Source organism: Ciona intestinalis, chromosome 3, assembly GCF_000224145.3.
Source record: "Ciona intestinalis chromosome 3, KH, whole genome shotgun sequence".
Lineage (NCBI taxonomy): Eukaryota > Metazoa > Chordata > Ascidiacea > Phlebobranchia > Cionidae > Ciona > Ciona intestinalis.
Genome location: NC_020168.2, coordinates 3,274,394 through 3,296,547, shown reverse-complemented (window position 1 = coordinate 3,296,547; position 22,154 = coordinate 3,274,394). Strand labels below are relative to the sequence as shown.

Here is a 22,154-nt window from a genome sequence, read left to right as displayed (position 1 = left end):
CACAACTGCCCGAAATCATAGATATCATATAGGTTCTATAATCAGTATATCGGCTGTAAGTCTTCAGAAATCATTTCTATAGACTTTGTGTTGTAGCTGTAGTTCTAATTGCTTTATAGCCAGACACCAAATACTCGGCGATCACTTAAGTTCAATGTTTCTCTAACTTTGTTACAACAAAACTATATACTAACAAGAAAGAAAAACTCTAATGAGTAAGCACGTATTAAACTGATAAGCATAATATTAATTAACTTTTTTACTGCAACGGTCGACTAAGCTCCATCAAAAGAAAACCTAAAGTACCCACCGAAGCGGTTTCAGCTGCCATCGCTGACTGTGAAAACTTTCAATGCGGCCCACTTCAATGGTAATAGTTTGATATATTTTACATATTGGAGTCCAGCATGGCGGCAGGGTCGTTAAGGTGCAAAGCACAGTGTTGCTGTGCCATTATGGGCTCATGTTTCCTTGGGGAAGAAACTTAACAGCAAATGCTGAAATATTGCTGTTGGTCAATTGCTGTTGAACCGCCTTTCATAATGGACAATTTTCATAATGGTAAAAGAACGGAATGTTTGGATTAATCTCCGTTTAATATTAATATTGCGAACTATACAACCAATAATAAAATCACGGAAGGTGAACTTTCGGGCAAAAGCTTGTTTTACCCGTCGTGCCTAAAGATAAGCTTATAGAGGCCGTCGTGGAATTTGAATAATTACAAATTTCAGATAAAAATACTTAAAATTGGAAACAAACGAGTTAATTATATGCAGAGACGGATTACGTAAAACAGATATTACAATATTAAGCGATGTAGAATATACAACCACAATAAGCAAGACACAATCAATATATACGCAATAAACAATCAACGATGCTGCGCAGAAGACGTCAAAGTAAAGTCCATACCAGTATGATGAAGTCTCGGCGTATGGCAGACGAAACATTGCTGGTATATTTTAATTAAACTTTTAATGCCGGAGTATCGATTTTATATATAGCAATAGTTGCGTCAAATATTATTATAATATAGTAATTAAATGCATTTAACCTGATAGGATTAAAAATGTGTTTCCTACAAAAATCGATTTTACTCGGAGGGATTTTAAATAGTTAACCGAATATTCCTCATAAATAACTTTCATAATCTTAATTTTTTTTTGAATTTTCCAATGAGCGAATGTAAAGCATAAATATGTGTGTTGGTGCGACTGGTGCGAGTGAATAAAACGCGCGGAAAAAATGCGTCCGATTGGAACATGGAGAAACTGCACGCTATATTAATTTGGCCCCTGTATATACGTTATATTCGCCCATTTAAGGTATTAATTCATTTACCGTCCAACTTATGCTAACTGAATTTAGGTTGGTAAAGCACAATTGTGTGACGGTACGACAGAGTAACGGGGGATAATTATACATTCCGTAGTAGGTGTCGTTTAAACTTGGTGGTTTGATATAAAGCAACAATCCGGTGTACGTCTGGTTTCCACTTCCCCTACCCGGAAATCCAGGATACCAATCTCCATGATAACCAAGTTTCCCGTTCCTCTGAGTCACTGTATCAGTCTGTGGATAAATAACAGAACTTCTCAACTTGGAAAACTTCAGGGAGGTAAAATTTTACTTTAAATTAGGAGTAAATTATCCAAGGTGTTATTGTAACACGTTTTGTGTTTTTCCAAGTTCCTATATTCAGGTAAATGCTGTTATACACATTCCGTTACAATATATGTCACAATTAATCAAAGTGTGAATTGCGTTTATGTCGCAACCATTGCTATTAAACAAAATTAATGATAGAGTGTTCTTTAATTAAAGTTTAAGGTACAGTTTTAAATATTGCGTTTTTGATCAAACAGTATACCACAATCGTTAATTAATCGCCAAATAAAATGTATTAATATACATTACGCTTTGATTTCAATCAAGATATAGTAGGGTGGGGGAAGATGGGACACCTTTGACACATAATAACCAAATATGCTGATCGTGTTTTAAACAATAAACAACGGTCTATGGGAGCCGTAAGGATAAAGTTTTATAAAAATCGTTAAATGTTTGTTTACTACCAAATTGGAAAAGAAAATAGATTGAAAAGGTGTCCCATCTTTCCCCACCCTACTATATTAAAGAATAAATGCTAGAATTAAGAATTTAGATAACCGGGGAAAGGAAAAAGTCGCCCTCAAAACAACAAGAAGAACTGTTCGACCAAACATGACCACTTACGTTCTCAACAAAGCAGCGCAACTTCTGGCACATATTTACGCTGTTTATTTCCGTTAAACGGAAAAAAGTACATTTACGGCAAGTGTACTAATGCAATGCATAAATAAATACGTTATATATATTTGTGAATTCCAGCCTTACCGTTTGGTTGTAACTTGAACCGAGCCAAATCCGAGCCCATCCGAATTCGATGGTTTGTTGACAGTAGTCATAAACCACGTCGTACATCGCTTTATCCACAATATCCACCAATTGGCCGCCATTATCATTGCAGTATTGCGATGCTGTGTATGCATTTAGAATTCTTCTATCTGCAGCATCAGGGAACCAAAGAATCAGGTTCTGATAAACCACCACGTTACCTGTAAGAAAAAGGAAATGTATATTTTATTTTATCAAATAATAGGGCAAATAAACTGATATTATTTTCGTGCATAGGTTTACATCATTCGTACCTATGTACGAGGACCAATCCACAGTTATCAGCATCGTATCCCACCCTGTAGCTTGATCAACTCTTTCTATTTCAACTAAAAAGCTTCCTCTCATAATTTCAAGAATGGTCACGTTGAACTTATAAGACAAAGATGGGTTGCTTGGTCTTGCTGTTGCGTGAACGAAATCAGGAACTTTTGGCAAGCACATTCTGTAGACTATCTCTGCCTGAGTTTTAGCTTTCGAAGAAAACAAAGCTAGTTCAAAACTCCCACCATTGGTCAGCGGTCGATCTGTTGATAAACTTGTTGAATATATATTTTTAATAACTTTAACGTAAACAACTTACGTGAATCAACTACGCTCATAACTTCTACAACTAACAGAAACCAAATGCACTTCATAGTAATATTAGTTTAAAAACTACTCCCTACATTAATCTGCGTTAAGTTTAAGTATAGTTAATTGATACAACTTAGCGATTAAGCGTATTATAGAATAACAGACTGAAGATTCTAAATATTGGCACACTATATAGTAGGGTGGGGGAAGATGGGACACCTTTTCAATGTATTTTCTCCTCCAATTTGGTAGTAAACAAACATTTAACGATTTTTTATAAAACTTTATCCTCACGGCTCCCATAGACTGTCGTTAATTGTTTAAAACACGATCAGGATATTTAGTTATTATGTGTCAAAGGTGTCGCCCATCTCCCCCCACCCTATAGCAGTAGAGAAAAGGAAACTAATGTTTAAACTTGATTTTCAAAACGTTTAATATTATTTCGTGATACAGTATTTACGTGTTTATATACGATCAAGCCAGACCGATTATCATACAGTAACTACTTATATTACAAATAAACCTCTGAAACTGCCCCAACCACAATACACAACCAGCTGAAAAATAATACTGTATAATACTAAAATGCCATATTTCCTAGTCGAGTTTTTAACCATAAACGCGCTTTTATATAGAGTCTCGAGGCTAGGGTTGTATAGTACCATAAATATTCTTTGTTTAACACCAAATGGGACGATGAAAAAGTACACGAATGAGGAAGTATATTTTGCTGTATATAGTTCTGCTTAACACCGCAGTTTTCCATTGCACGAGTCATGCTTCCTTTCATTATATGGAAAACTAAACCTGACGTAAACCATTGTTGCCGTCACTGCAAGTTATGTTTTACACCGTGTGGGCATTCAATGCATGCGTTTCGGTGCGTTTTTACTAAAGAAATGATGTTGTTGGTAAATTAATATTTAAATCCCCTATTTATCTCCGCGTGGCTGTTTCATGCAACTAGCTGTGTCCGCTTTTACGGGTTTTGCGTGTGTAACTTTTTTGGTGATTGTATTTAGTAGGGTGGGGGAAGATGGTACACCTTTAGCACATTATATTTAAATATCCTGATCGTGTTTTAAACAATTAACAACGATCTATGGGAGTCGTGAGGATACGGTTTTACAACTGAATGTTCTTTGTTTACTACCAAATGCGACGAGAAAATAGAACGAAAAGGTGTCCCATCTTTTCCCACTACTATACATTTTCCTGCATGGTTGATAGTTTGAACGGCCCCTAAGAGAAGAAAGCATAAAGTCCAAAAACAGTAGCAGCGTCGAGCCTCGAACCCAAATATTTTGGTTTAGAGCCGAGCGCTCTACAAACATATACGCGCATACACTTATTAACATGTGTTAACCGAACTGAGCTATGCATATATTCTAGCTCAATAGTTATAAGAACAGTTGGAATCCGCTGTTAACGTTTTGACAAAATGAATATTGCAGAATAAAAATACGATAGGTTCATCCGCCACATTAAAGCGGTTTAACTTTATTCAACGAGAATCTAATTACAAGCAAACGCACTTATACTTATAATAGATAATGTTAAAAGTTAAACGGTGTCGGCCATCTTTGCTCTCAGAGTTTCCAAAGATGGCGTCATATAGCTTCAATGTTGTGGGAACTATTTACTCGGATAGCATTGTAGTGATGTAAGGGATAAGTGACGTAGGTGAGGCATCACTACTGATACGATACCTGTGCAAAATATATTGGTATTTATATATAGTAGGGTGGGGGAAGACGGGACACTTTTAGCACATAATATCCAAATATTCTGATCGTATTTTAAACAATTACCAACGGCCTATGGGAGTCGTGAGGATACGGTTTTATAATTCATTGAATTTTCTTTGTTTACTACTAAATGGGACAAGAAACTCAAATGAAAAGGTGTACCATCTTGCCCCATTCTACTATAGCTCTTAGAATACGATAGCAAAGATCTAATTTAAAACAGCGAAGAGATAAGCAGTAAAACTACAGTCATCACAACACGCTTAGGGTTAAAACTTCTTAGGGGAAAGCGTCAAAAAATGCGTGGTCGCTAAAACCATAATATCTAACGCATGGATGATTATCACGCCACGTGATCTTACCTTGGCACTCCATTCTTGTCAAGAAGAAATTTATTAAAATTCCAAGTTATGTCGGTTGATTTAACCGGGTTCCAATACATGTTACGCGTAGAGCCCAGGTTTAAAGTGGTTGGGGGACAAGAAGCCTGGAGGGTCAAAAACGTTACATGACACCGACATAGCACTGTTAGACTACAACATGTACCTTTACATTCTTGTAAATCGTGTGCTCGTGCCTCCCGTTCACTTTTATTTTACCAAATATATTGAGCTTGGGGTGAGGTACATACCCGTTACCAGGTCTCACGTACATCAAACCATTTAAGATTTCACTGTCTTCACCCGGTTCCTCGAGGTGGAACTGGTCGCATGGAAAAGCGAGGACACTAAAGTTTCTACCGTTGAAGTGCTGGTGGAGATACGAATAATTTAGTGCTATTTATACGATTTAATACTTGTGGGCGTATGTGTCCTTGGGCAAGAAACTTGTAGCGGTGCGGTTGCCTTAAGCGAGTGGTCATTAATGGGTTGTCCAAGTTATCAGCCACACAGGAAAACAATAACCCACCAAGTTACATACGTGGTATTACCACTGTCGCCCCGCCACGCAGGAAAAAATTAACATATAGTAACCCTTAAGGATGTATATATGAAACAGAACATCCGTGATATACTGACTGTCAATGCCCCACCAGCCCAGTTAAATAAGTGTCATACACTCACCGTTAAAAGTGCGTTAAGCCCAGTATATTGGGCGACAGTTAACCCTCAGTAAGTCGCCACGTTGATCAGTAATGTGACTTCATTATGAAACCTTGACAGATTCACGTTTTGTTTATGGAGGTTAAACACTTGGTTCGAATACACGGAGTACTGTAGGGTAAACATATTAATGATAACGGAAGATAAGACACCTTTAGCACTTAATATTTAAATATCCTGATGGTGTTTTAAACAATTACCAACGGTCAATGGGAGTCGCGAGGATACGGTTTTATAATTCTTCGAATGTTCTTTGTTTACTACCAAATGAAACGAGAAAATAGAATAAAAAGGTGTCCCATCTTTTCCCACCCTACTAGACATTATACAAACATAGCACTTTATTTATTCAAGTACAGTAACAAAGCTCTTATTTTAAAACAGTAAAGAGAAGGAAATTATTAGTAAAATGACCATTCATAAACACAAGGCGGGTAAAAACTGAAATAAGCGAAACCCACAATACAGTATAAGAAGGAACAGTGAGTTATAATTAACTAAAATAAATTAAGTCGTAATTAGAATTAAAACAGGTACTTACATTTGTGGAGTTATAGCATGGAACCATAGAGTGTACCACACCAGCCACACCTAACCACAGTAACACAGCAGACCGCATGTTTCACATTGGTGTTTGACTGAAGTCGAAGATTCCAAAGTTAAGATAAGGGAAGCTTCGGATTACTGGATATCCTGACAGGATATTAATGACATACGGCGCGTAGCGCGTTTGTTTGTGTAATGTGTTATATCATTACTGTTCCTTGTAGGTATATGTAATGTTTTTTGAATATGTACTTCTAAATCAAATGAAATGTAGTTGGGTGGGGGGGAGATGGGGCGTCATCTAACGGTTGGTGTATTGCGGCAACCGCGACGCTGTTGTGACGTCACATATTGTGATGTTCGCCATCGTTTCAGGATGTCTCAATTTCCAATTCTCGTATTTATTGTTTAAGTTTTGATTAAAATTAATTCATAATATGTTTATTTATGAATTTTATAATAATTCTTCATTTTTTTAAATCGCATAATTAGCAAGTAACGATTACTTTTCCGTTGAGTAAAAGTAATAAGTTTAAAATATATACTAAATTCGCGCTTAAAACGAAAATCCAAAACTGCGAATCATTCTGAACTGTCTGTTACGTCACAGTTTCGAACTGATGTCACAGTCAGTCCGCTACCCAATCCTTGAAGCTGATTGGTCAGAATACCCACGTGACGGACGCCTCGCATTAGCTGATTACCCCCGCCTTGCTTGCTCGGCGCATAAAACGCCTCTGATGCAGGAGTTACAGTTTCCAGTTTACATGAACTTAATTCCATGCCAGGTTACAAGTTAAAAGGTTTCAAGAAGATTTCTTGCAAGATATAAGGTGTATTATTTTGTTATATTGCATATTATATTACGACATACTATATCTACTATAACATACATTATTACGTTATACTACAAATACAGTAATGTTAATGCCTTACATTATAAACAATAATTTAATGCTACAAGTTTTGTGCCTTGCGTTTATTATTTTATTATATTAGGTTTGAATATTCTCTATCATATTCTGTTTGAGGAATTACGACGGTTCTTTGGTACGTCACTTGCGACGTCACACGCAGTATCTTGGTTCAAAACCGCTGCGTTCTGTCACGTCACAATTCGACACAATCGTTTAGATTTCGCTTTCTACCGCTCGCGTTACTGTTAGGCCAAAGTTGAATAACACGCGACTGTTCTACGCCGACGTTTCGCTACGTTTTTTCATGGGGCCCCATGCGCGTTTTTATTCGATATCAGGCACATTACTTGTATACTCTAATTATATTTGCGCTATGAGCGCGAAGCAAGAAGAGCAAAGAATTGGTAAAGTATAAATCACAATTGGCATTATTACGCACATGAGCTCTTTTACAGAAACATCGATGATATGACGTCACGAAGTGGTGATGACGCAACAGATGAGCCCATTTCGTAAGTTGATTGTTTCGTTACAGTCTTAATTGTTTACGAATACCAGCTTTAAAATGTTCAATATTTTTAGAACTGTATGTGACATCACAGAGAATCAAGCGGACTATGGGGCGATAGAAGAATGAAGGTATAAAAATAGAACGTTAAAATATATAGTAGGGTGTGGGAAGACGGGACAGCCTTAGCACATAATATCCCAATATCCTAATCGTGTATTAAACGGTCTAGGATATTCGTAAAGATACGGTTTTATTTTTTTTTAATGTTCTGTTTTAATTATCAAATGGAAGTAGAAAATAAAGTGAAAAGATGTCCCATCTTCCCCCATCTGACTATACCAACAGACATTTAACGATAATATTGTTACAGCAATGTCAGCAAATAAAGCTGCCGAAGAAAAGCGCAAGGTATTGTATATTTTCATTGTTTGCTACATACAACTAAAAATAATTTGCAAAACTTGAAAATAGTTTCAAATATATTCAGGGTAAAGTAAAATCGGAAAAATTAAATCAAAATGTTGTTTATCGTTTTAAATGTTAGCTGACATGACGTATGTAATGTGACGTTTTTAACACCTTTGTTTTGCAGACGAAGAACAAAGACGAATACTCCGATAAAAGTATACACGGTTTGAGGTCTGAGTATTATAAGTATGAGTTGTGTTTTGTATGTGTGTCGTCTTGTCTGAGCTCCTTCTTATTCCGCTGGGCCTAATGTGGCCAGCTATTTTTAGTCAGTCACTACCTCTTTGGTCACTACTATAGTGCATTTTGCGTGTCTATATGAAATATATGCAATAAAACTATGGCGAATATCCTGCTGGATCAGATTTTGTTGCTGTACACTCTATTGTGTGTTACTTCTACCATAGTTTATGAGAATTTCTCATCAACTTTATGCTTCTACAAAGATAGAATTCTTTAACGATTCTGTATTGTCCTGATCGCTTCGTGAGAACGCTATGTTGGTATACAAATACTCGAGTAATGTCAACACGCATTATAATATGCGCTTAACTATGAAGTCCAAAATTTTACATTTAATTCTAATAACTTCCCCACTCCACATAAAACATGTAACTGTAAATTTATATTTACGTCATGTAGGGTTATTGGGACGATGGCCACGTCACAATTACGCTACGCGACGTCGATACGATGGGTCAGAGCATTGACATGATCATGCGTTCGGTGTGGTTTCGTCAGTTTTGACTGAGTTACGTTGCGGTCAGATTGTTGCGTGGACGTCGCCGCCAGTGATGCTACGCTTAATATTTAGGTCACTGTCAATGCGGTTCGCAACAAACTGACGCAGTTTCGCAACGGTCGAATCGGTACGTAACATCTGGACGTTATTATTTTGTGTTAAGATACGACGAGAGTATCGCGGTACCAACATGGCGACTTACCTTTTGGTTGGGACATGCGAAGCTATTGCTGGCTTCGACTCCTTGCAATCATTTAATATGGTGTACACTGCAGTTAATTGTCCTTTAGGATATGACCCCTATTTTATTTGTAGATATTTCAACGTTAATTAACTTTTTGACCCCGTCCCCTTTTTGTATGATTGAGCTGTTGTGTTTGTTGCATGTTTGGCACATGTATGTCGCTGCACTCGTTGTACTATTTTTGTCTTTTTGTTGGTGTATTTCTTGTTGTGCACATTTTCTATGTGCGTCGTTGTACTATTTTTGTCTATGGGGGTTTCTTTAACCTGCGTGGACAGTAACATCCCGCAAGGGTTTCTCACCGAAGTAGAAACCCACTTCCATTGGCTGGGGGCTTGTCGTGCCGTAGTGGCTTTCCACCAACGCCAGCCACACAAACTATGAAGGTATTTTAATTCTGTTTTTATTTTACAGAAGGTAGGCTATTTCATTTAGCTGAGCAATTTCCAAATGCTTCAACCGGGCGATTTGTAAAGTCCAGTATCGTATTTATTGACACTATTTTTTTTCATTGTTTGCGAATCAAAATAAAATAAAATGGAATAAGATTGAAACATTTCATTTTTTGTACTCTTGAAGCAAACTTGATGCGGCGGCCATTAACCTAAATAATTTAATCCGCACGGTAACAGTGTGGGTTTATATGTAAGTTTCTCAACGCTTGATTGACATTTATAAATAAATGTTGGATGTTATATGCGTGCCTGCTCCCCAAATGTTTGTCAATGAGCTTGCTCTCTTGTTTAGACCTCGAAATAACAATGACTCCCCATATGTTTTATGACTCATCAGTATTTTTCTAACACTGAATGCTGAGTACTTTATTATACGATTTATGAAATTAATGGTTTAGGTTTTGAAGACAACTCCAAGTAAGATTACGTAAGTTGTGACGTCATGTTTGTTGTAATACTGATGACGTAATTAACTTTATTATCCTTGCATTTAAATTTAAGATTGTGTACGGTTGTGACTTTGACTTAAACTACAACCCACTGAGTTAACTTATACTGTATGTTGGCTTTGGCAGCAACGCTTTTATTTGACGCTTTTCGTCCAGTATAGTTTTACTCGTAGTGTGTTTTAACGACTGCCGATTTGCTTAATTTGATCTCTGCAATCATATTCAAGGAAATAAATAGATGCGACTTAATATCCGATAATCACTCTCTTCTTTTTAGAAGTGGGCGCTCTTATTAAGTTTAAAATTTTGAAAAAAATACACAAAGAAACACTTTAAATCGGTAATAAGTGTAAAACAAATTACTTAAATACTGAAAATACCTTTATAAATATATAAAACACTAGTAAGAACATATTTCCCAAATTAGGTTGGTTATAACGCTCTTTCGTTCTGTTTACTATCGTCAGCTCTGTGGTGTAACGGTTTGCGTGTCGTCGTTTAATCTCTTTGTTTTGTTCTTACCGGGTTCGAGTCCCGCACAGTGCATTCCGTTTTTTTTTATTTTTTTTTGTGTGATTAGCACGAGTTTGGGGTTAGAGGTTGGGGGTTAGGGGTTGGGGGTTTAAAACTTATGTGTGTAAACTGTAAAACTAACTGTTAGTAAATGATTTTTTATAAAACATTGAAATACTATACCAATACACGTTTTATATGTCACAAACATAATGTTTTTTAAAAGTCCCCAGAAAATAATAATAAAAAAGTGATCGCCCACTTGTGAAAAGAAAAGAGTGATTATCGGATAATAAGTCGCATGTGAAATAAATTTATATCCATATCCATCTGGTTAAGCTTTTAATTTAATTTAGTATCCCACTTTATTATGACATCAACATTACATTGTTCCAGATAGTGACATCACAATGCACCCAACCACCAACACACCCAAGCGAAGTCGTAACAAATGGAGTCTCGACGTTAATTTAAAGAAAGGTGAATCGAGGTTGGAGCTCCCAGCACCACCGGGGTATGCTAGAGAGCAACCATCGATAGGGAGTGACGACGCGGTTGCCAGCGACGACGGAGGAACGAATCTGATCGACAAAAAATCGTGGGAAATTGCGGTTGGTCCGATCAAAGGATTGCCGATGAATATCTTCATAATGTACATGGCCGGCAACACAATTTCCATATTTCCCATCATGATGGTAGGAATGATGTTCTTTAGACCGACCCAGGCTCTCATGGGGATTCGAACAACTATGAGAATGCTGGAAAACTCCAGCCAATATATTTTCCAAACATTCTTATATTTCCTTGGTAATTGTTTGGCACTTGCGCTCGCTGTGTATAAATGCAACAGCATGGGTTTGCTACCGACGCACGCATCGGACTGGTTAGCGTTTGCTGCTCCTATACAACAACTGGAGTATGTAGCTGGGGGGTTTGCATTGTAAAAACAACTATCAGGGCACTGGACTTATAAAACTAAGAGGTTTAGACAATAAGACTTGTTTTCAATAAGAAGGTTTGTATATTTCAAAGAATTTTAAGGATAATTTGATTATAATTGGGAAATATTGAAGTTGCTGCAATCACTGATTCCCTGCAAAACTGTTAAGGGCAAGAATATAAATGTAACTATTGAAAACTGTAATATTATTGTCCACAAACGCAGTAAATAAAACTCTAAATTGAAAATATTTGATTTATTTCGAAAGTTCAATAACAGATTCCTCGCTAAAAACTTCTTTGCGACAACAACTATTGAAAACTGTAATATTTTCCACAAAACGCAGTAAATAACAATCTGAATTGAAATTATGTGATTTATTTTGAAACTTCAATCATAGATTCCTCGCTTAAAAGTTTTTCGCGAACTTTTCCGACTTTCCTTCCTTCATTAACTTCGTGTTCGTCAATTGTTTGCCAGCGATGCCATGTTATTACGTCAATGTCTGGAAAAATCTTGTGTTAGGCAAGAGAAGATTGCATAGTAAACATGGTTTGGTATTTATCTGCTACATTACAATAACAAATTTTGTATTTAATTAACAAAGCAACATGATGGGAATTAACAACATTCGTTCTAGTAATAACAAAAGTAAAAGAGCATTGGTTAAAGAGTGAGTTGTTGGTAATAAACATTTACCTCGTAGCCTTTTTACTATGGAAGAAATAGTATATGACATCCTATGATCAGAAATTTAGGGTATAATTAGCCAATTTTATGCCAATATGTGCGTTACTTAGCAGGAAAACGAGTATGGTTAAAAGTGTGGCTGTTGTTGTTGGTAATAAATATTTACCTCATGGCCATTTTACTATGGAAGAAGAGGTTCTCTATGGCTCGCTATGATCAGTAATTTAGGCCATAATTAGCCAATTATATGTGCGTTACCTAAATGCATGCGTATTAATGTTCTATATGAGTGAGAAATCCTTTATTTGATACTACTGTGAGGGATTTTTTTACTCTTTGTGGGTGAGGTCCTTGTTAACTTGTTAAGGACCTGGGATTTAGGCCAGATTTGGCCCATTTTTCCAACAACCGGCAAGCACATTTAAGTCCATAGTGCCCGACATTAGTCAGTCCTTAACCCCAACACAGGGTTCTTACTTTTTTCCTCCAGCGTGGGCAAAATATCTTTGTAACCCCGGCATGATGGTTTGTTGGTTATTAAGTCATCAATGTCGTTTAATACGGAAGTGGATGTTTGGGTGCTCGAGTTGGACGTGTCAGCGAGGACCCCTAGTGGGCCGTCTCTACACCAACCACTTGCGTATAAACCTGGGGATTGTGTTGTGTTATATATGTATGGTGTGATAAAAAAAATTAATGAGGTCAACTGAGATTTAGGTGATAAATTATTATTTCAGATTAGGGGTCTAGGTGGTTATGGGGTTAATATAAGACCGTCGTGAATAGAACAGATATTTGATCTTTTTGTTAAACATAGTTGCCGCTATGTGACATAAAACAAACTTTTAGCATAGGTCAAATTATTGAGAGTACTAACTTTGCTTATAATTCAAAATTAAAATAAGTAGAAAGTAAGATACTATGGTGGCCAGCAACATATATAAGCAGACAGGTGGATGGCAACCACTGATATGTTGTATATATGAGCTACATTGACCAATACTTTACCCACATACAAAACCCTACTATGCTGTAAACAGCAATTATCATAACAATCCCCTTGTAGGGTAACAAAATATATAAGCGGCCTGTGGATGGAAACCACCGGTGTATAGTATGGTTTAAAACCCACGTACCAGGTTTTATACGACCATTATCGTGAACCATCTTCCCCCCCTTGTACGGGATGTTTGGATCAAACAATTTGTTTGTATACCCGATGCATGAGATCAATAGGTCGCACGAGATGTGTTCCAACTCTCCACTAGATGTCACTAGAGGTTCGTACACATTGTCACCCTGGGAATGAGGTGTGTATGGATGGTTGTATCATGGCACACATGCCAGGCTAAGTTATACACTCATGGCCCAGATATTTTGTTCGTACCTGAACCAAGGGTATATCAGTATCCATATAGTATTTAGAGTATTATATACATATGTATGTATGTATGATGAGTAAATGATCACTGTCTAAGAATAACAATGCACAAGCAAAGAATATAATAAGTGTATAATCTTTGGCACAAGCATGCAAAATCGTAAAGCTTCCATACTGTTTATGTTAACAACCATAAGTAAATATTTGAGTAAAATACAATATTGGCTGGGCAGCGAGCATGAGGTTTACCTCAAGTTTATTTATATTGAAGTTAATGCCGGCTATTGTGACATCATCATTGGTGGTTATTGAATGCGGCGATCGTAAATATTTTATTTCAAATTCCTTAGAAATGTATTTGTTTTCTACGTTTGCAACTTTCATCAAGTATTTGACCAATCGATGCTGTTTACGACGTTTTAAATCTAGGAACAAAAATAAACGATAAATTATAATTTTTTTCTTTTTAAAAAAGAACAAGGATCTATATTATTATGATGTGATAAGTGTTCAATACGATAATAAATTTTTAAAACAGCGAAAAGAATGAAGTAATCAGGAAAATGAGATTCAATAAATCAACTATGATGTAACAATGTACCTTTGTTATTGATGGCTTGATTGACAGCTGGGGTAAAAACATTGGTGTCAACTTGTGTGACAACCCCTTCCAGGTCAGTGATTTCTGCCAACTCCTGTTGAAATAAATTTATCGTAAGATAAATATAAAAATGTTTATGCTTACATCTAAAAACATATAAATAGTTTGTTGTTTGTCTGCTAAGTGTAGCAACCACCTTTCTTTCTTCCAATTAAATATAAATATGTTTTTAACTGTTAGCTTGTTTTAACTAATGTTGTTTTGTTGCTATTTTCTGTCGTTTCGTTTTTACTATTCTTTAATCTTCGCTAATCAAAGAGTTACAAATAAAAAGATTATATGATAATTAACTATAAAACAACTGTTGTTAAAACAGGATAATTATAATAAGCATCGCTGTAAACCCAACATACACAATCTTACAGTAAAGTTAAAACAACAGTCATTAAAACCCACTATGGCCATGGGTAACACATAAATAAAATAGGCACTGCTGTAAACCCAACATATACTAACTCACAGTTACCATTATCATAGAACATGTGAAACCTGTACCTTCCTTGTGCAAGCCATCTGCAATGGTCCACGCCTCCCAATCAAATAAACTTTTTTAATTTCCGATTTCATCAACTTATTGTATGCCTCAGAGCTTATGTCGGTGTTCTGGAATGTTAAAGTCACTTTATCACTGTAGTTAAAGTACTATTACGTGGTGTACGAAACGGGACACCCATGTTATAGGCTTTACTGCAAGGATAAATAAGTTACAACGTGATAACCCATAGGCAGGCACAAAGATTATAAAACAGAACACCAGTGTTATAACAGCTGTCTTTGCCCCGCCATGCGGGAATAAATAAGTTACATTTAATTTATTACATGCTTAATCAAATAAGAAAGCCAGTAAATATAACATGTGTTTACACAAGCATAAATATTTATCCATGTATCTTACCTTGAACATGTGTGTTGGTTTGAGCAACATTCTTGCGCAATCCAGCGCTACATTCCCATGACCGACAATCACAGCCGTCCGACCACCAACATCAACATTAACCTGGTTATATTTTCGTCAATCATAAAACAATCATTCAACAAAAAACTCACATCCTGATGATTGGTGTCACCGTTGTACCAACCAACAAATTGCAGCGACGTGAAAATGTTTCGTAAATTCTGGGAAAAAAAATATTGTGTGAGACACAACATCAAAAAAGTAAAGTATAAAAGGCGTGACCATTACACCCTACAAACTAAATATGTTAGTTTGTCTATACATTACTTTTATTGTAACTTACCTCCCTAGGAATCCCAAGCTTCCTTTCTTCTTGTGCCCCGGTACACTGTAACATATCATGTTTATGTTTTAATAAACACAACATTCAGCTTTGTGTTTTATGTGTGAGGTCCTGTATAGACCTGAGGTTTAAGTCTTAGTTGTCCATTACCCTAACACCCAGGATGCTACCGCATTGACCTTACTAGATGTTGAAGTCTGTAGCTTTCCAACAACCACACATGGTGTTTACGTTACAATCTAACTAACTCACAAGAACAACAGCATGATAAGCCGCTTGTAATTCAACCAATGACAATGCTGATCCAACCTCAATGTTTCCGTAAAACGAGAATCCTGGTAAGACTGCAGTTCGTTCATAACCGTGGATGCAATTCTGTGAATGTTAAATAAATCAATGTAAAGTGTACAACTTTATTTGTGATTGTTTTTATGTAATTTAGACAACCCATAAGTGACCACTGGGTTGGGAAAATGCTGTTTATTGTCTTGCCCAAGAACATCTACATTATCATATCCAACATAGAAATCATAATAACCTTAACATCTTGGTGGTCGGGAGAAACACCTCTCCTGATCAATCCGTAGGGTACTGGTGATTGCTCGAACATGTCGACTTTCGCTGTGGGGTGATGCTGTTGTAATAACATAAATATCGATCTTCGAGTATGATAGCGAAGACCAAATTAATTAAAACATTGAGGTGAAGGAAATTAGCAACAAAACAACAGTTATTAAAACACGCCAAGAGTAAAAACGAATTAAAAGCGACTGCTAAACCTATGATTGTATAGCGTAGCAGATAGACTGTTTATCAAAATTTTTATTTAAATTAACAAAACACATGAACAAACTTTAAGAATAGATTGCGCAACCCCAAACCCAGCTGGCCCCGACCCAACGATGCATATTTGTGGATCTGTTGAATATCTTCTTATTAGGCTGCCTGGATTATGACATACAATATTGTCATTAAATAAAAAGTGGAACTATTGTAATCATTCTATTCTATATGGCTGAGGTATTGAGATAAAGGCTAAATTTGGCCCCAATAAAAGCAAAAATTATTTAAAATAAATACAAAAAAACTTACGATTTAAATGACCACAGCATCGCAACAATACCCTTGTCCCTGCACCTACCATGGCAATTAAATATATCCAACTTATACTACGGTCCGGTGTCTGTTTCTTTGTGTTGGGTGTTTCCACTGTTGGGGAAGTACCGGGTGATACTTTGTTCTAATTGGTCGCATGTTTATATACGTATTACAGAATTGTTATCATTGCTGCTGCGCGAAATGGCTACTATGACGTCGAATATAATAACGTCAGATATAATCAAGTTCTAAGTGATTAAAGGGTTGACTTTTATGTATTGTGGGTTGGAACTGAAGTTGATTTATTTCCCCAACTTACTGCGTAATCAATATTGCTACGAAGTATTAGTTTTCTACAACCTATTTACTACCACCCTCGCTAAAAACTCTTGCCACACCCCCTAAACGAGAAGGAAACGTGGCGAGCCTGTGACAAGCACGCGACACACAGGAGTAAACACGCGTAACAACACAATACATTATTAATTGTATTACATTTATAAATGCATTTTCACCATCTACTGTACCACGGTGACAACTTGTGTCTAAAAACCGCTTTGTTGTTGGTTACTGTCGGTTTGTTTTCGATCGTTCCTTAAAATGGGTTGATTAATATTAGGCTAATTAGTTTAATACGTGCTCACTTAATCGTGCTATGCTCTCTTGTTTATTTTTGTGATTTTGACATTTTACACAGAGCCATACAAAGGCAAAGGCTCTGACCAAAGAGATTAAAACCAATCTTAATCTCTTTGCTCTGACTTAACGCCACTGCATGTGCGCATATAGATACCTAAACTATGGTGTGAATTGAGCCGGAAAATAATAAGAACTTGACCAGCATTACAACAAAGCCAATCTCTTTAACTACAAATTAAACTAAACCATTACCTGTCTAACAGAACTTCACAAACTATAAAGATATCCGCTATTTTAAACCTTTGTTAAATCTATTGCTTAAACAGCTGGAGACATATGAACACGCATACTCCACTTTTATTTCATAAAATTAAATAAAATATCAATATCTAACAGTATAATGGAAAATTGGTAATAAAACATAAAGAAAACAGTTTGTCTAATAACAGCTTTAAGGTAAAACAATAGTGCAAAATCTTGGCTATGACAACCACCCTTTAGAACGGAGAAAACTGGAAATTTTCCTCCTGTGCACCTTTTCTATGTAACTTGAAAACTTGTGCTTATTCGGGCAGCCGTGTTGCTTCAGCATGTTGTCCTGGATAAAAAGCGAAGTTAACATTAAACCTATAATCTAATTCGAATACAACATCTTTATTAAAGAGAGTGTCAAACAAAAAAGCTGGGCATGTGGTGTATGAAGTTATAGTATACACTGGCCGCTTATTTTCACCTAATTTGTGTTTTTTTTCTACATGGATAAAAAGGCAAGGTAAAACATCACTTATTTAGTGAATTACCTTAAGGATTAATGCTTTGGATGTAATGTATTTAGATGGTGAGATCCTGAGTGAGTTGCATAGTAGTTTCTCACTGTGGCAAAGCAAACTGAAGCCCTGAGAAGTCATGAGGGAAGAAAACTGCTTTTCTGATTCTGGTTCTGAAAAATAAATCCAATTACACACTAACAGGCAGAAATGTTTAGCAATTACATTTAACATGTGGTTAGTGCGCCTGCCTCTAACCCAGAGCCCAGAGATAATGGTTTCCTCGTCGCTGCTACCATTGTGGGCGTATATGTCCTTGGGCAAGAAACTTAACAGCAATTGCTCCAACCCAGTGGACATTAATGAGTTATCAAAGTTATCAGCCATACATAAAAAAATGAAAAAATTCCCCCCAAAAAAATCACCTACAAAGTAACATACATGGTAACTCGTAAGCTGGCACGAGGTGTTAAACCCGTGTGATACAACTGTCGTTTTCCGGCCACGCGAGGATAGTAGTTACATTCATTTATTTATTTAACTTTGGATAAATCTACAGTTTAATAGAAATATATAAGTTATGTACCTGGTGGTAACTTTGAGTGGCTTTTACTTTCCTTTCCTTGTTTTAGTCTTTTATGTCGTTCACTGTCGTAAAAGTCACAACCTAAAGGAATATTAATGTTAAATACTTTTATGGTGGTGTAGTATAGTAAAAAGCTTATCCAGAATGGTTTAAAGCTCATAAAATGGATAGGTGTCTCGTGTGTGTTAAATTTGAAAATTCCTAAACCCTAGTCAACTAACCCAAAAAAACTAAATTAAGTCACGACTTCAAACCAACCAACACTTCCCAGAAACCAACACCTAAAATCTTTTCTATATTGAAATCTTTGAACTGTAGGGATACCCATGAATTTGTTCATGTAGAATCATAGTAGTCTTAAGGTAACCATCAACTCTGACCTAAAATAAAAAGTACCTTCAAACTTTGTGAGCCCATTTCTCCTATAATTCTGCAGTCGTTTGACTTTCTGTTTTAAATATTGCTCCCTTTCAATATCTTGTACAAGTTGTTTGAATTGGTCACTCTTCATAAATTGCGAGCAGCTCTTCAGCCTTTGTAAAAGTTCACTAACAATTTTTTTTAAGGTTACTATTGATCAACAACTGACACAATTTATCAACAAATAGGTAATTAAGCCCAGACAAATTATAATGGAAGTTTCTTTCCAGTTAAACTGCCTAACTCTTTTAAAAGATAAAGGAAATAATGAAAAAAACAAAACAAAGACAATAGTACTAGTTTTTAGTTTGGAAAACAACAAAATTCAATCATTATGTGTATTATAGAAAATGTAACTACACAAGATAAAATTGCAGTTTCCACAAACTTACTTTTCAGATTTCAATTCATCTCCATCTTTCGCGAAGAATTTATCAACAAGATAATATTCCCTTGAAATATCTTTTCTCCTTTGGCGCTCGCGTAACCTTGTAAGGTACATATCTACTTTTGCAAGTTTTAAACCTACAAAATATTGCATAATTTTAAAACTACTTATATAGTTGCAACGGATTATAAAAGCATATGTATAACAGTTTTGACTAGACATAAATCATAAAAATATTTTTTTGACTAGGCTTTGAAATGTAGTTTAATTTTGTAGACCACAACTCATCACATATTCAGTTTTAAAACTCAATTCAACACACTGTGTAATTTCGATAAGCCCTCAGATGTAAACTTTACCTCTGTCCAATTCATTGTCATCTGTGTTCATGAAAATTGGGCTGATGAGTCTTTCTGCGTCATTATCAAACTCATATTCAAAATCATCACGATTTGGCATGTATGCCAGCTCAAGTTGTTCAACCTTGCTCACTTGTAAGTTGGGTGGAGGTAGGATAGGTGTGGATTCTAATCAATGGGAACAAGTTGGTTTAAATGTCTAGGCTATAATAATAGTGTATATATATATTAATATATATTTTTTTCGACTATGGTAGTGAGGATAAAGAATGGTTAAAACAAGGCAGCAAGTGGTCTACCCTATGTGGATAAGGTTATGCAAATGCGCGGTCTGCCAGTAAACTTGGGCAAACTAGGGAAGAATTCTCTAGCGGTACCTAGTCCTTACTATAAATTATAAGTATATTATGCACATTGACCACTGTTTTACTGTATATGAGTATAAAGAACCAAATGACAAGTTAGCGATTACAAAACAATACATACAATAGAACACAGTTGTAATAAGTTAACGCCTAGCCCCAGGCCATGAGACAAAATAGAAAACAATGTGCAAAATTAAAAAAAAAGTTTTCTTTATTTTTTTATTTACTAATGCGGCCTTAAAAGTTTGTTAAAAATAAATGTAACCCACCATGAATAGATGGTGTATGGTCCGTCATCCTGTTTGGTATTTCAGTTGGTACCACCATACGCCCCATGTAGCTATCCATGTATACAGACATGTAATGCTCCTCAACTTCTTTGGCAGTCTTTGTACTGACATTGGATGCCACATCCTCCCAATTACCAAGTCCAAACTGCTCCACACTGTCTATTAGAAGCTGTTCTTCCACAGCAGACCAGTTCGGGTCATGCAGTGAGAATGTTCCGTTATCCTGTTAATTTTACACCAGCGGTTTAATTTTACTTGTTTTCACTATGAATTTTTGGTGGTACCTTTAGATCACAATTAAGTATCTCTCTCTAAATACATTAAATTTTTTATGTCAGTATGCCCTTTACCTTTAATGAGCAATATAATAGTTCTTACTTTTTAACAGATCAATTTAACTTTAATAGTGGTTCCAAGTAACATTTAGGCAATTTAAATGTTATAAATGATATTTGAAGTAAATGAAAACTTACAATAATTTTATAATCGTGACTTTTCAGGTGGCTACGTGGTTCTGCTCCTTTGGAAAAGCACTGTAATCAATATATATCATTATTTCTTTGGTACTGGACCTAAATAGGTACTGACAAAGTAACATAACACATGATTTGTATATTGTACTTAAACAACTTAACAAAACAATATAAATAATTTACCGTTAGACATAGCTTCATGTCCCCACATTCTGAACATTTCACATAAAGTTGTGATGTATCTGAGGTGCAACTTACACAATACACACGAAATATTATTGTGTTGTCCATCATAGAGCAAATACCGTTTAACACCACTTTATAAACTTAGACGTTACTACTCCATTGCCTGCATAAATGTTGACACTTAATTAAAATTATAACGATGCAAGAATAAAGAAACTCTGTACATGCTATAAATAGTAAATACACAAATAAAACACATTTTGGGAGACTTAAATCCAATATGAATTTAAAATACAACTTTACTATTAAACACAACGCAGAGTTACTACCTGTCTTTACATACCACACGGCGACGTCCGATATTGAACAACATATTACGTTCAGTTATGATAACGGCTTTTTCCATGGCGGCATGATTGATTGACGTGTGTGATAATGCAGAGATACTTTTTTTATGCATCTCTGCATAATCTATGCGCGCAATCATTTTGCGCATTCCTTATGTTAAACTTAAACCTGATTGGTGTATTTAGCGTACAATTGTTAGTTTGAACAGTATACTTAAAAAAGCCTTGTTTTTGAATGTTAGAATTATGTTTGATTTGTCATAAGGGTGGTCGTTATAAGTTACAGGTGCACTTTTTACAGTGAGAACTGTTTAACGCGTTAAAATAAGCACTTGACGCTATCTGAAGCAACTCGCATACTTACCTAGTTCGAAACCACATTAACAAAGTAATGAAAAATAGAAAAAAAGGTCACGATGGCGCGAAATCTACCGATTGTTTGCCCTTTTTCCTTTTTTCAAAACTACGTCAGTATTATTTTGCTGCTACGCTGCGCTGAGCAAGATAAACGTTTGCGGTTTGTAAAATATCTTGTTATAATTCTTGATATTGGAATTTTAAAATGATTAAGTGATTAAAACAAACAGAACATGAGTATGTATTTATCGGGAA

General features: G+C 35.9%; 5 protein-coding genes and 1 long non-coding RNA gene across 8 annotated transcripts; 2 read left to right on the top strand and 4 right to left on the bottom strand.

Moving 5' to 3' along the window:
* Positions 1–577: 577 nt before the first annotated feature.
* LOC100184514 lies at positions 578–3,134 on the bottom strand. Its single transcript, XM_002126498.4, has 4 exons — positions 3,023–3,134; positions 2,694–2,966; positions 2,380–2,600; positions 578–1,575 (listed from the first exon to the last, which is right to left on the bottom strand). The coding sequence occupies exons 1-4, from the start codon at positions 3,075–3,077 to the stop codon at positions 1,324–1,326; spliced, it is 801 nt and encodes a 266-aa protein (XP_002126534.1). The 5' UTR covers positions 3,078–3,134; the 3' UTR covers positions 578–1,323.
* A 1,357-nt stretch (positions 3,135–4,491) lies between these two features.
* On the bottom strand, positions 4,492–6,504 carry gpx_b (glutathione peroxidase_like protein b). The gene is made up of 5 exons (NM_001190339.1): positions 6,411–6,504; positions 5,831–5,980; positions 5,313–5,516; positions 5,129–5,253; positions 4,492–4,727 (listed from the first exon to the last, which is right to left on the bottom strand). Exons 1-5 carry the CDS (start codon positions 6,486–6,488, stop codon positions 4,658–4,660), a joined length of 627 nt encoding a protein of 208 aa, NP_001177268.1. The 5' UTR covers positions 6,489–6,504; the 3' UTR covers positions 4,492–4,657.
* An 861-nt stretch (positions 6,505–7,365) lies between these two features.
* On the top strand, positions 7,366–9,617 carry LOC113474134. Its single transcript, XR_003395796.1, has 4 exons — positions 7,366–7,844; positions 7,915–7,971; positions 8,214–8,251; positions 8,436–9,617. It is a non-coding gene; the product is annotated as an uncharacterized LOC113474134 (long non-coding RNA).
* Positions 9,618–10,030: 413 nt separating this feature from the next.
* LOC100179818 (ER membrane protein complex subunit 4) lies at positions 10,031–12,198 on the top strand. 2 transcript variants are annotated; one of them, XM_009859721.3, is made up of 2 exons: positions 10,031–10,179; positions 11,115–11,902. In XM_009859721.3, exon 2 carries the CDS (start codon positions 11,125–11,127, stop codon positions 11,656–11,658), a length of 534 nt encoding a protein of 177 aa, XP_009858023.1. In that variant the 5' UTR covers positions 10,031–10,179; positions 11,115–11,124; the 3' UTR covers positions 11,659–11,902. The 2 variants fall into 2 exon arrangements, with proteins under 2 accessions (XP_009858023.1, XP_002126648.1); XM_002126612.4 differs by having other exon boundaries at positions 10,049–10,179; positions 11,111–12,198.
* On the bottom strand, positions 11,896–17,059 carry LOC100177510 (NADPH:adrenodoxin oxidoreductase, mitochondrial-like). The gene is made up of 13 exons (XM_002126780.3): positions 16,717–17,059; positions 16,478–16,569; positions 16,163–16,258; positions 15,877–15,999; positions 15,625–15,669; positions 15,434–15,502; positions 15,282–15,383; positions 14,882–14,989; positions 14,327–14,420; positions 13,975–14,150; positions 13,481–13,643; positions 12,822–12,992; positions 11,896–12,159 (listed from the first exon to the last, which is right to left on the bottom strand). Exons 1-13 carry the CDS (start codon positions 16,766–16,768, stop codon positions 12,032–12,034), a joined length of 1,419 nt encoding a protein of 472 aa, XP_002126816.1. The 5' UTR covers positions 16,769–17,059; the 3' UTR covers positions 11,896–12,031.
* A 639-nt stretch (positions 17,060–17,698) lies between these two features.
* On the bottom strand, positions 17,699–21,384 carry LOC100182149 (transcriptional adapter 2-beta). Of its 2 annotated transcripts, none has more exons than XM_009859720.3 (9): positions 21,193–21,384; positions 21,010–21,069; positions 20,516–20,759; positions 19,882–20,049; positions 19,527–19,659; positions 19,111–19,262; positions 18,715–18,795; positions 18,162–18,301; positions 17,699–17,959 (listed from the first exon to the last, which is right to left on the bottom strand). In XM_009859720.3, the coding sequence occupies exons 1-9, from the start codon at positions 21,301–21,303 to the stop codon at positions 17,843–17,845; spliced, it is 1,206 nt and encodes a 401-aa protein (XP_009858022.1). In that variant the 5' UTR covers positions 21,304–21,384; the 3' UTR covers positions 17,699–17,842. The 2 variants fall into 2 exon arrangements, with proteins under 2 accessions (XP_009858022.1, XP_002126735.1); XM_002126699.5 differs by having other exon boundaries at positions 19,111–19,247.
* Between the last annotated feature and the right edge of the window lie 770 nt (positions 21,385–22,154).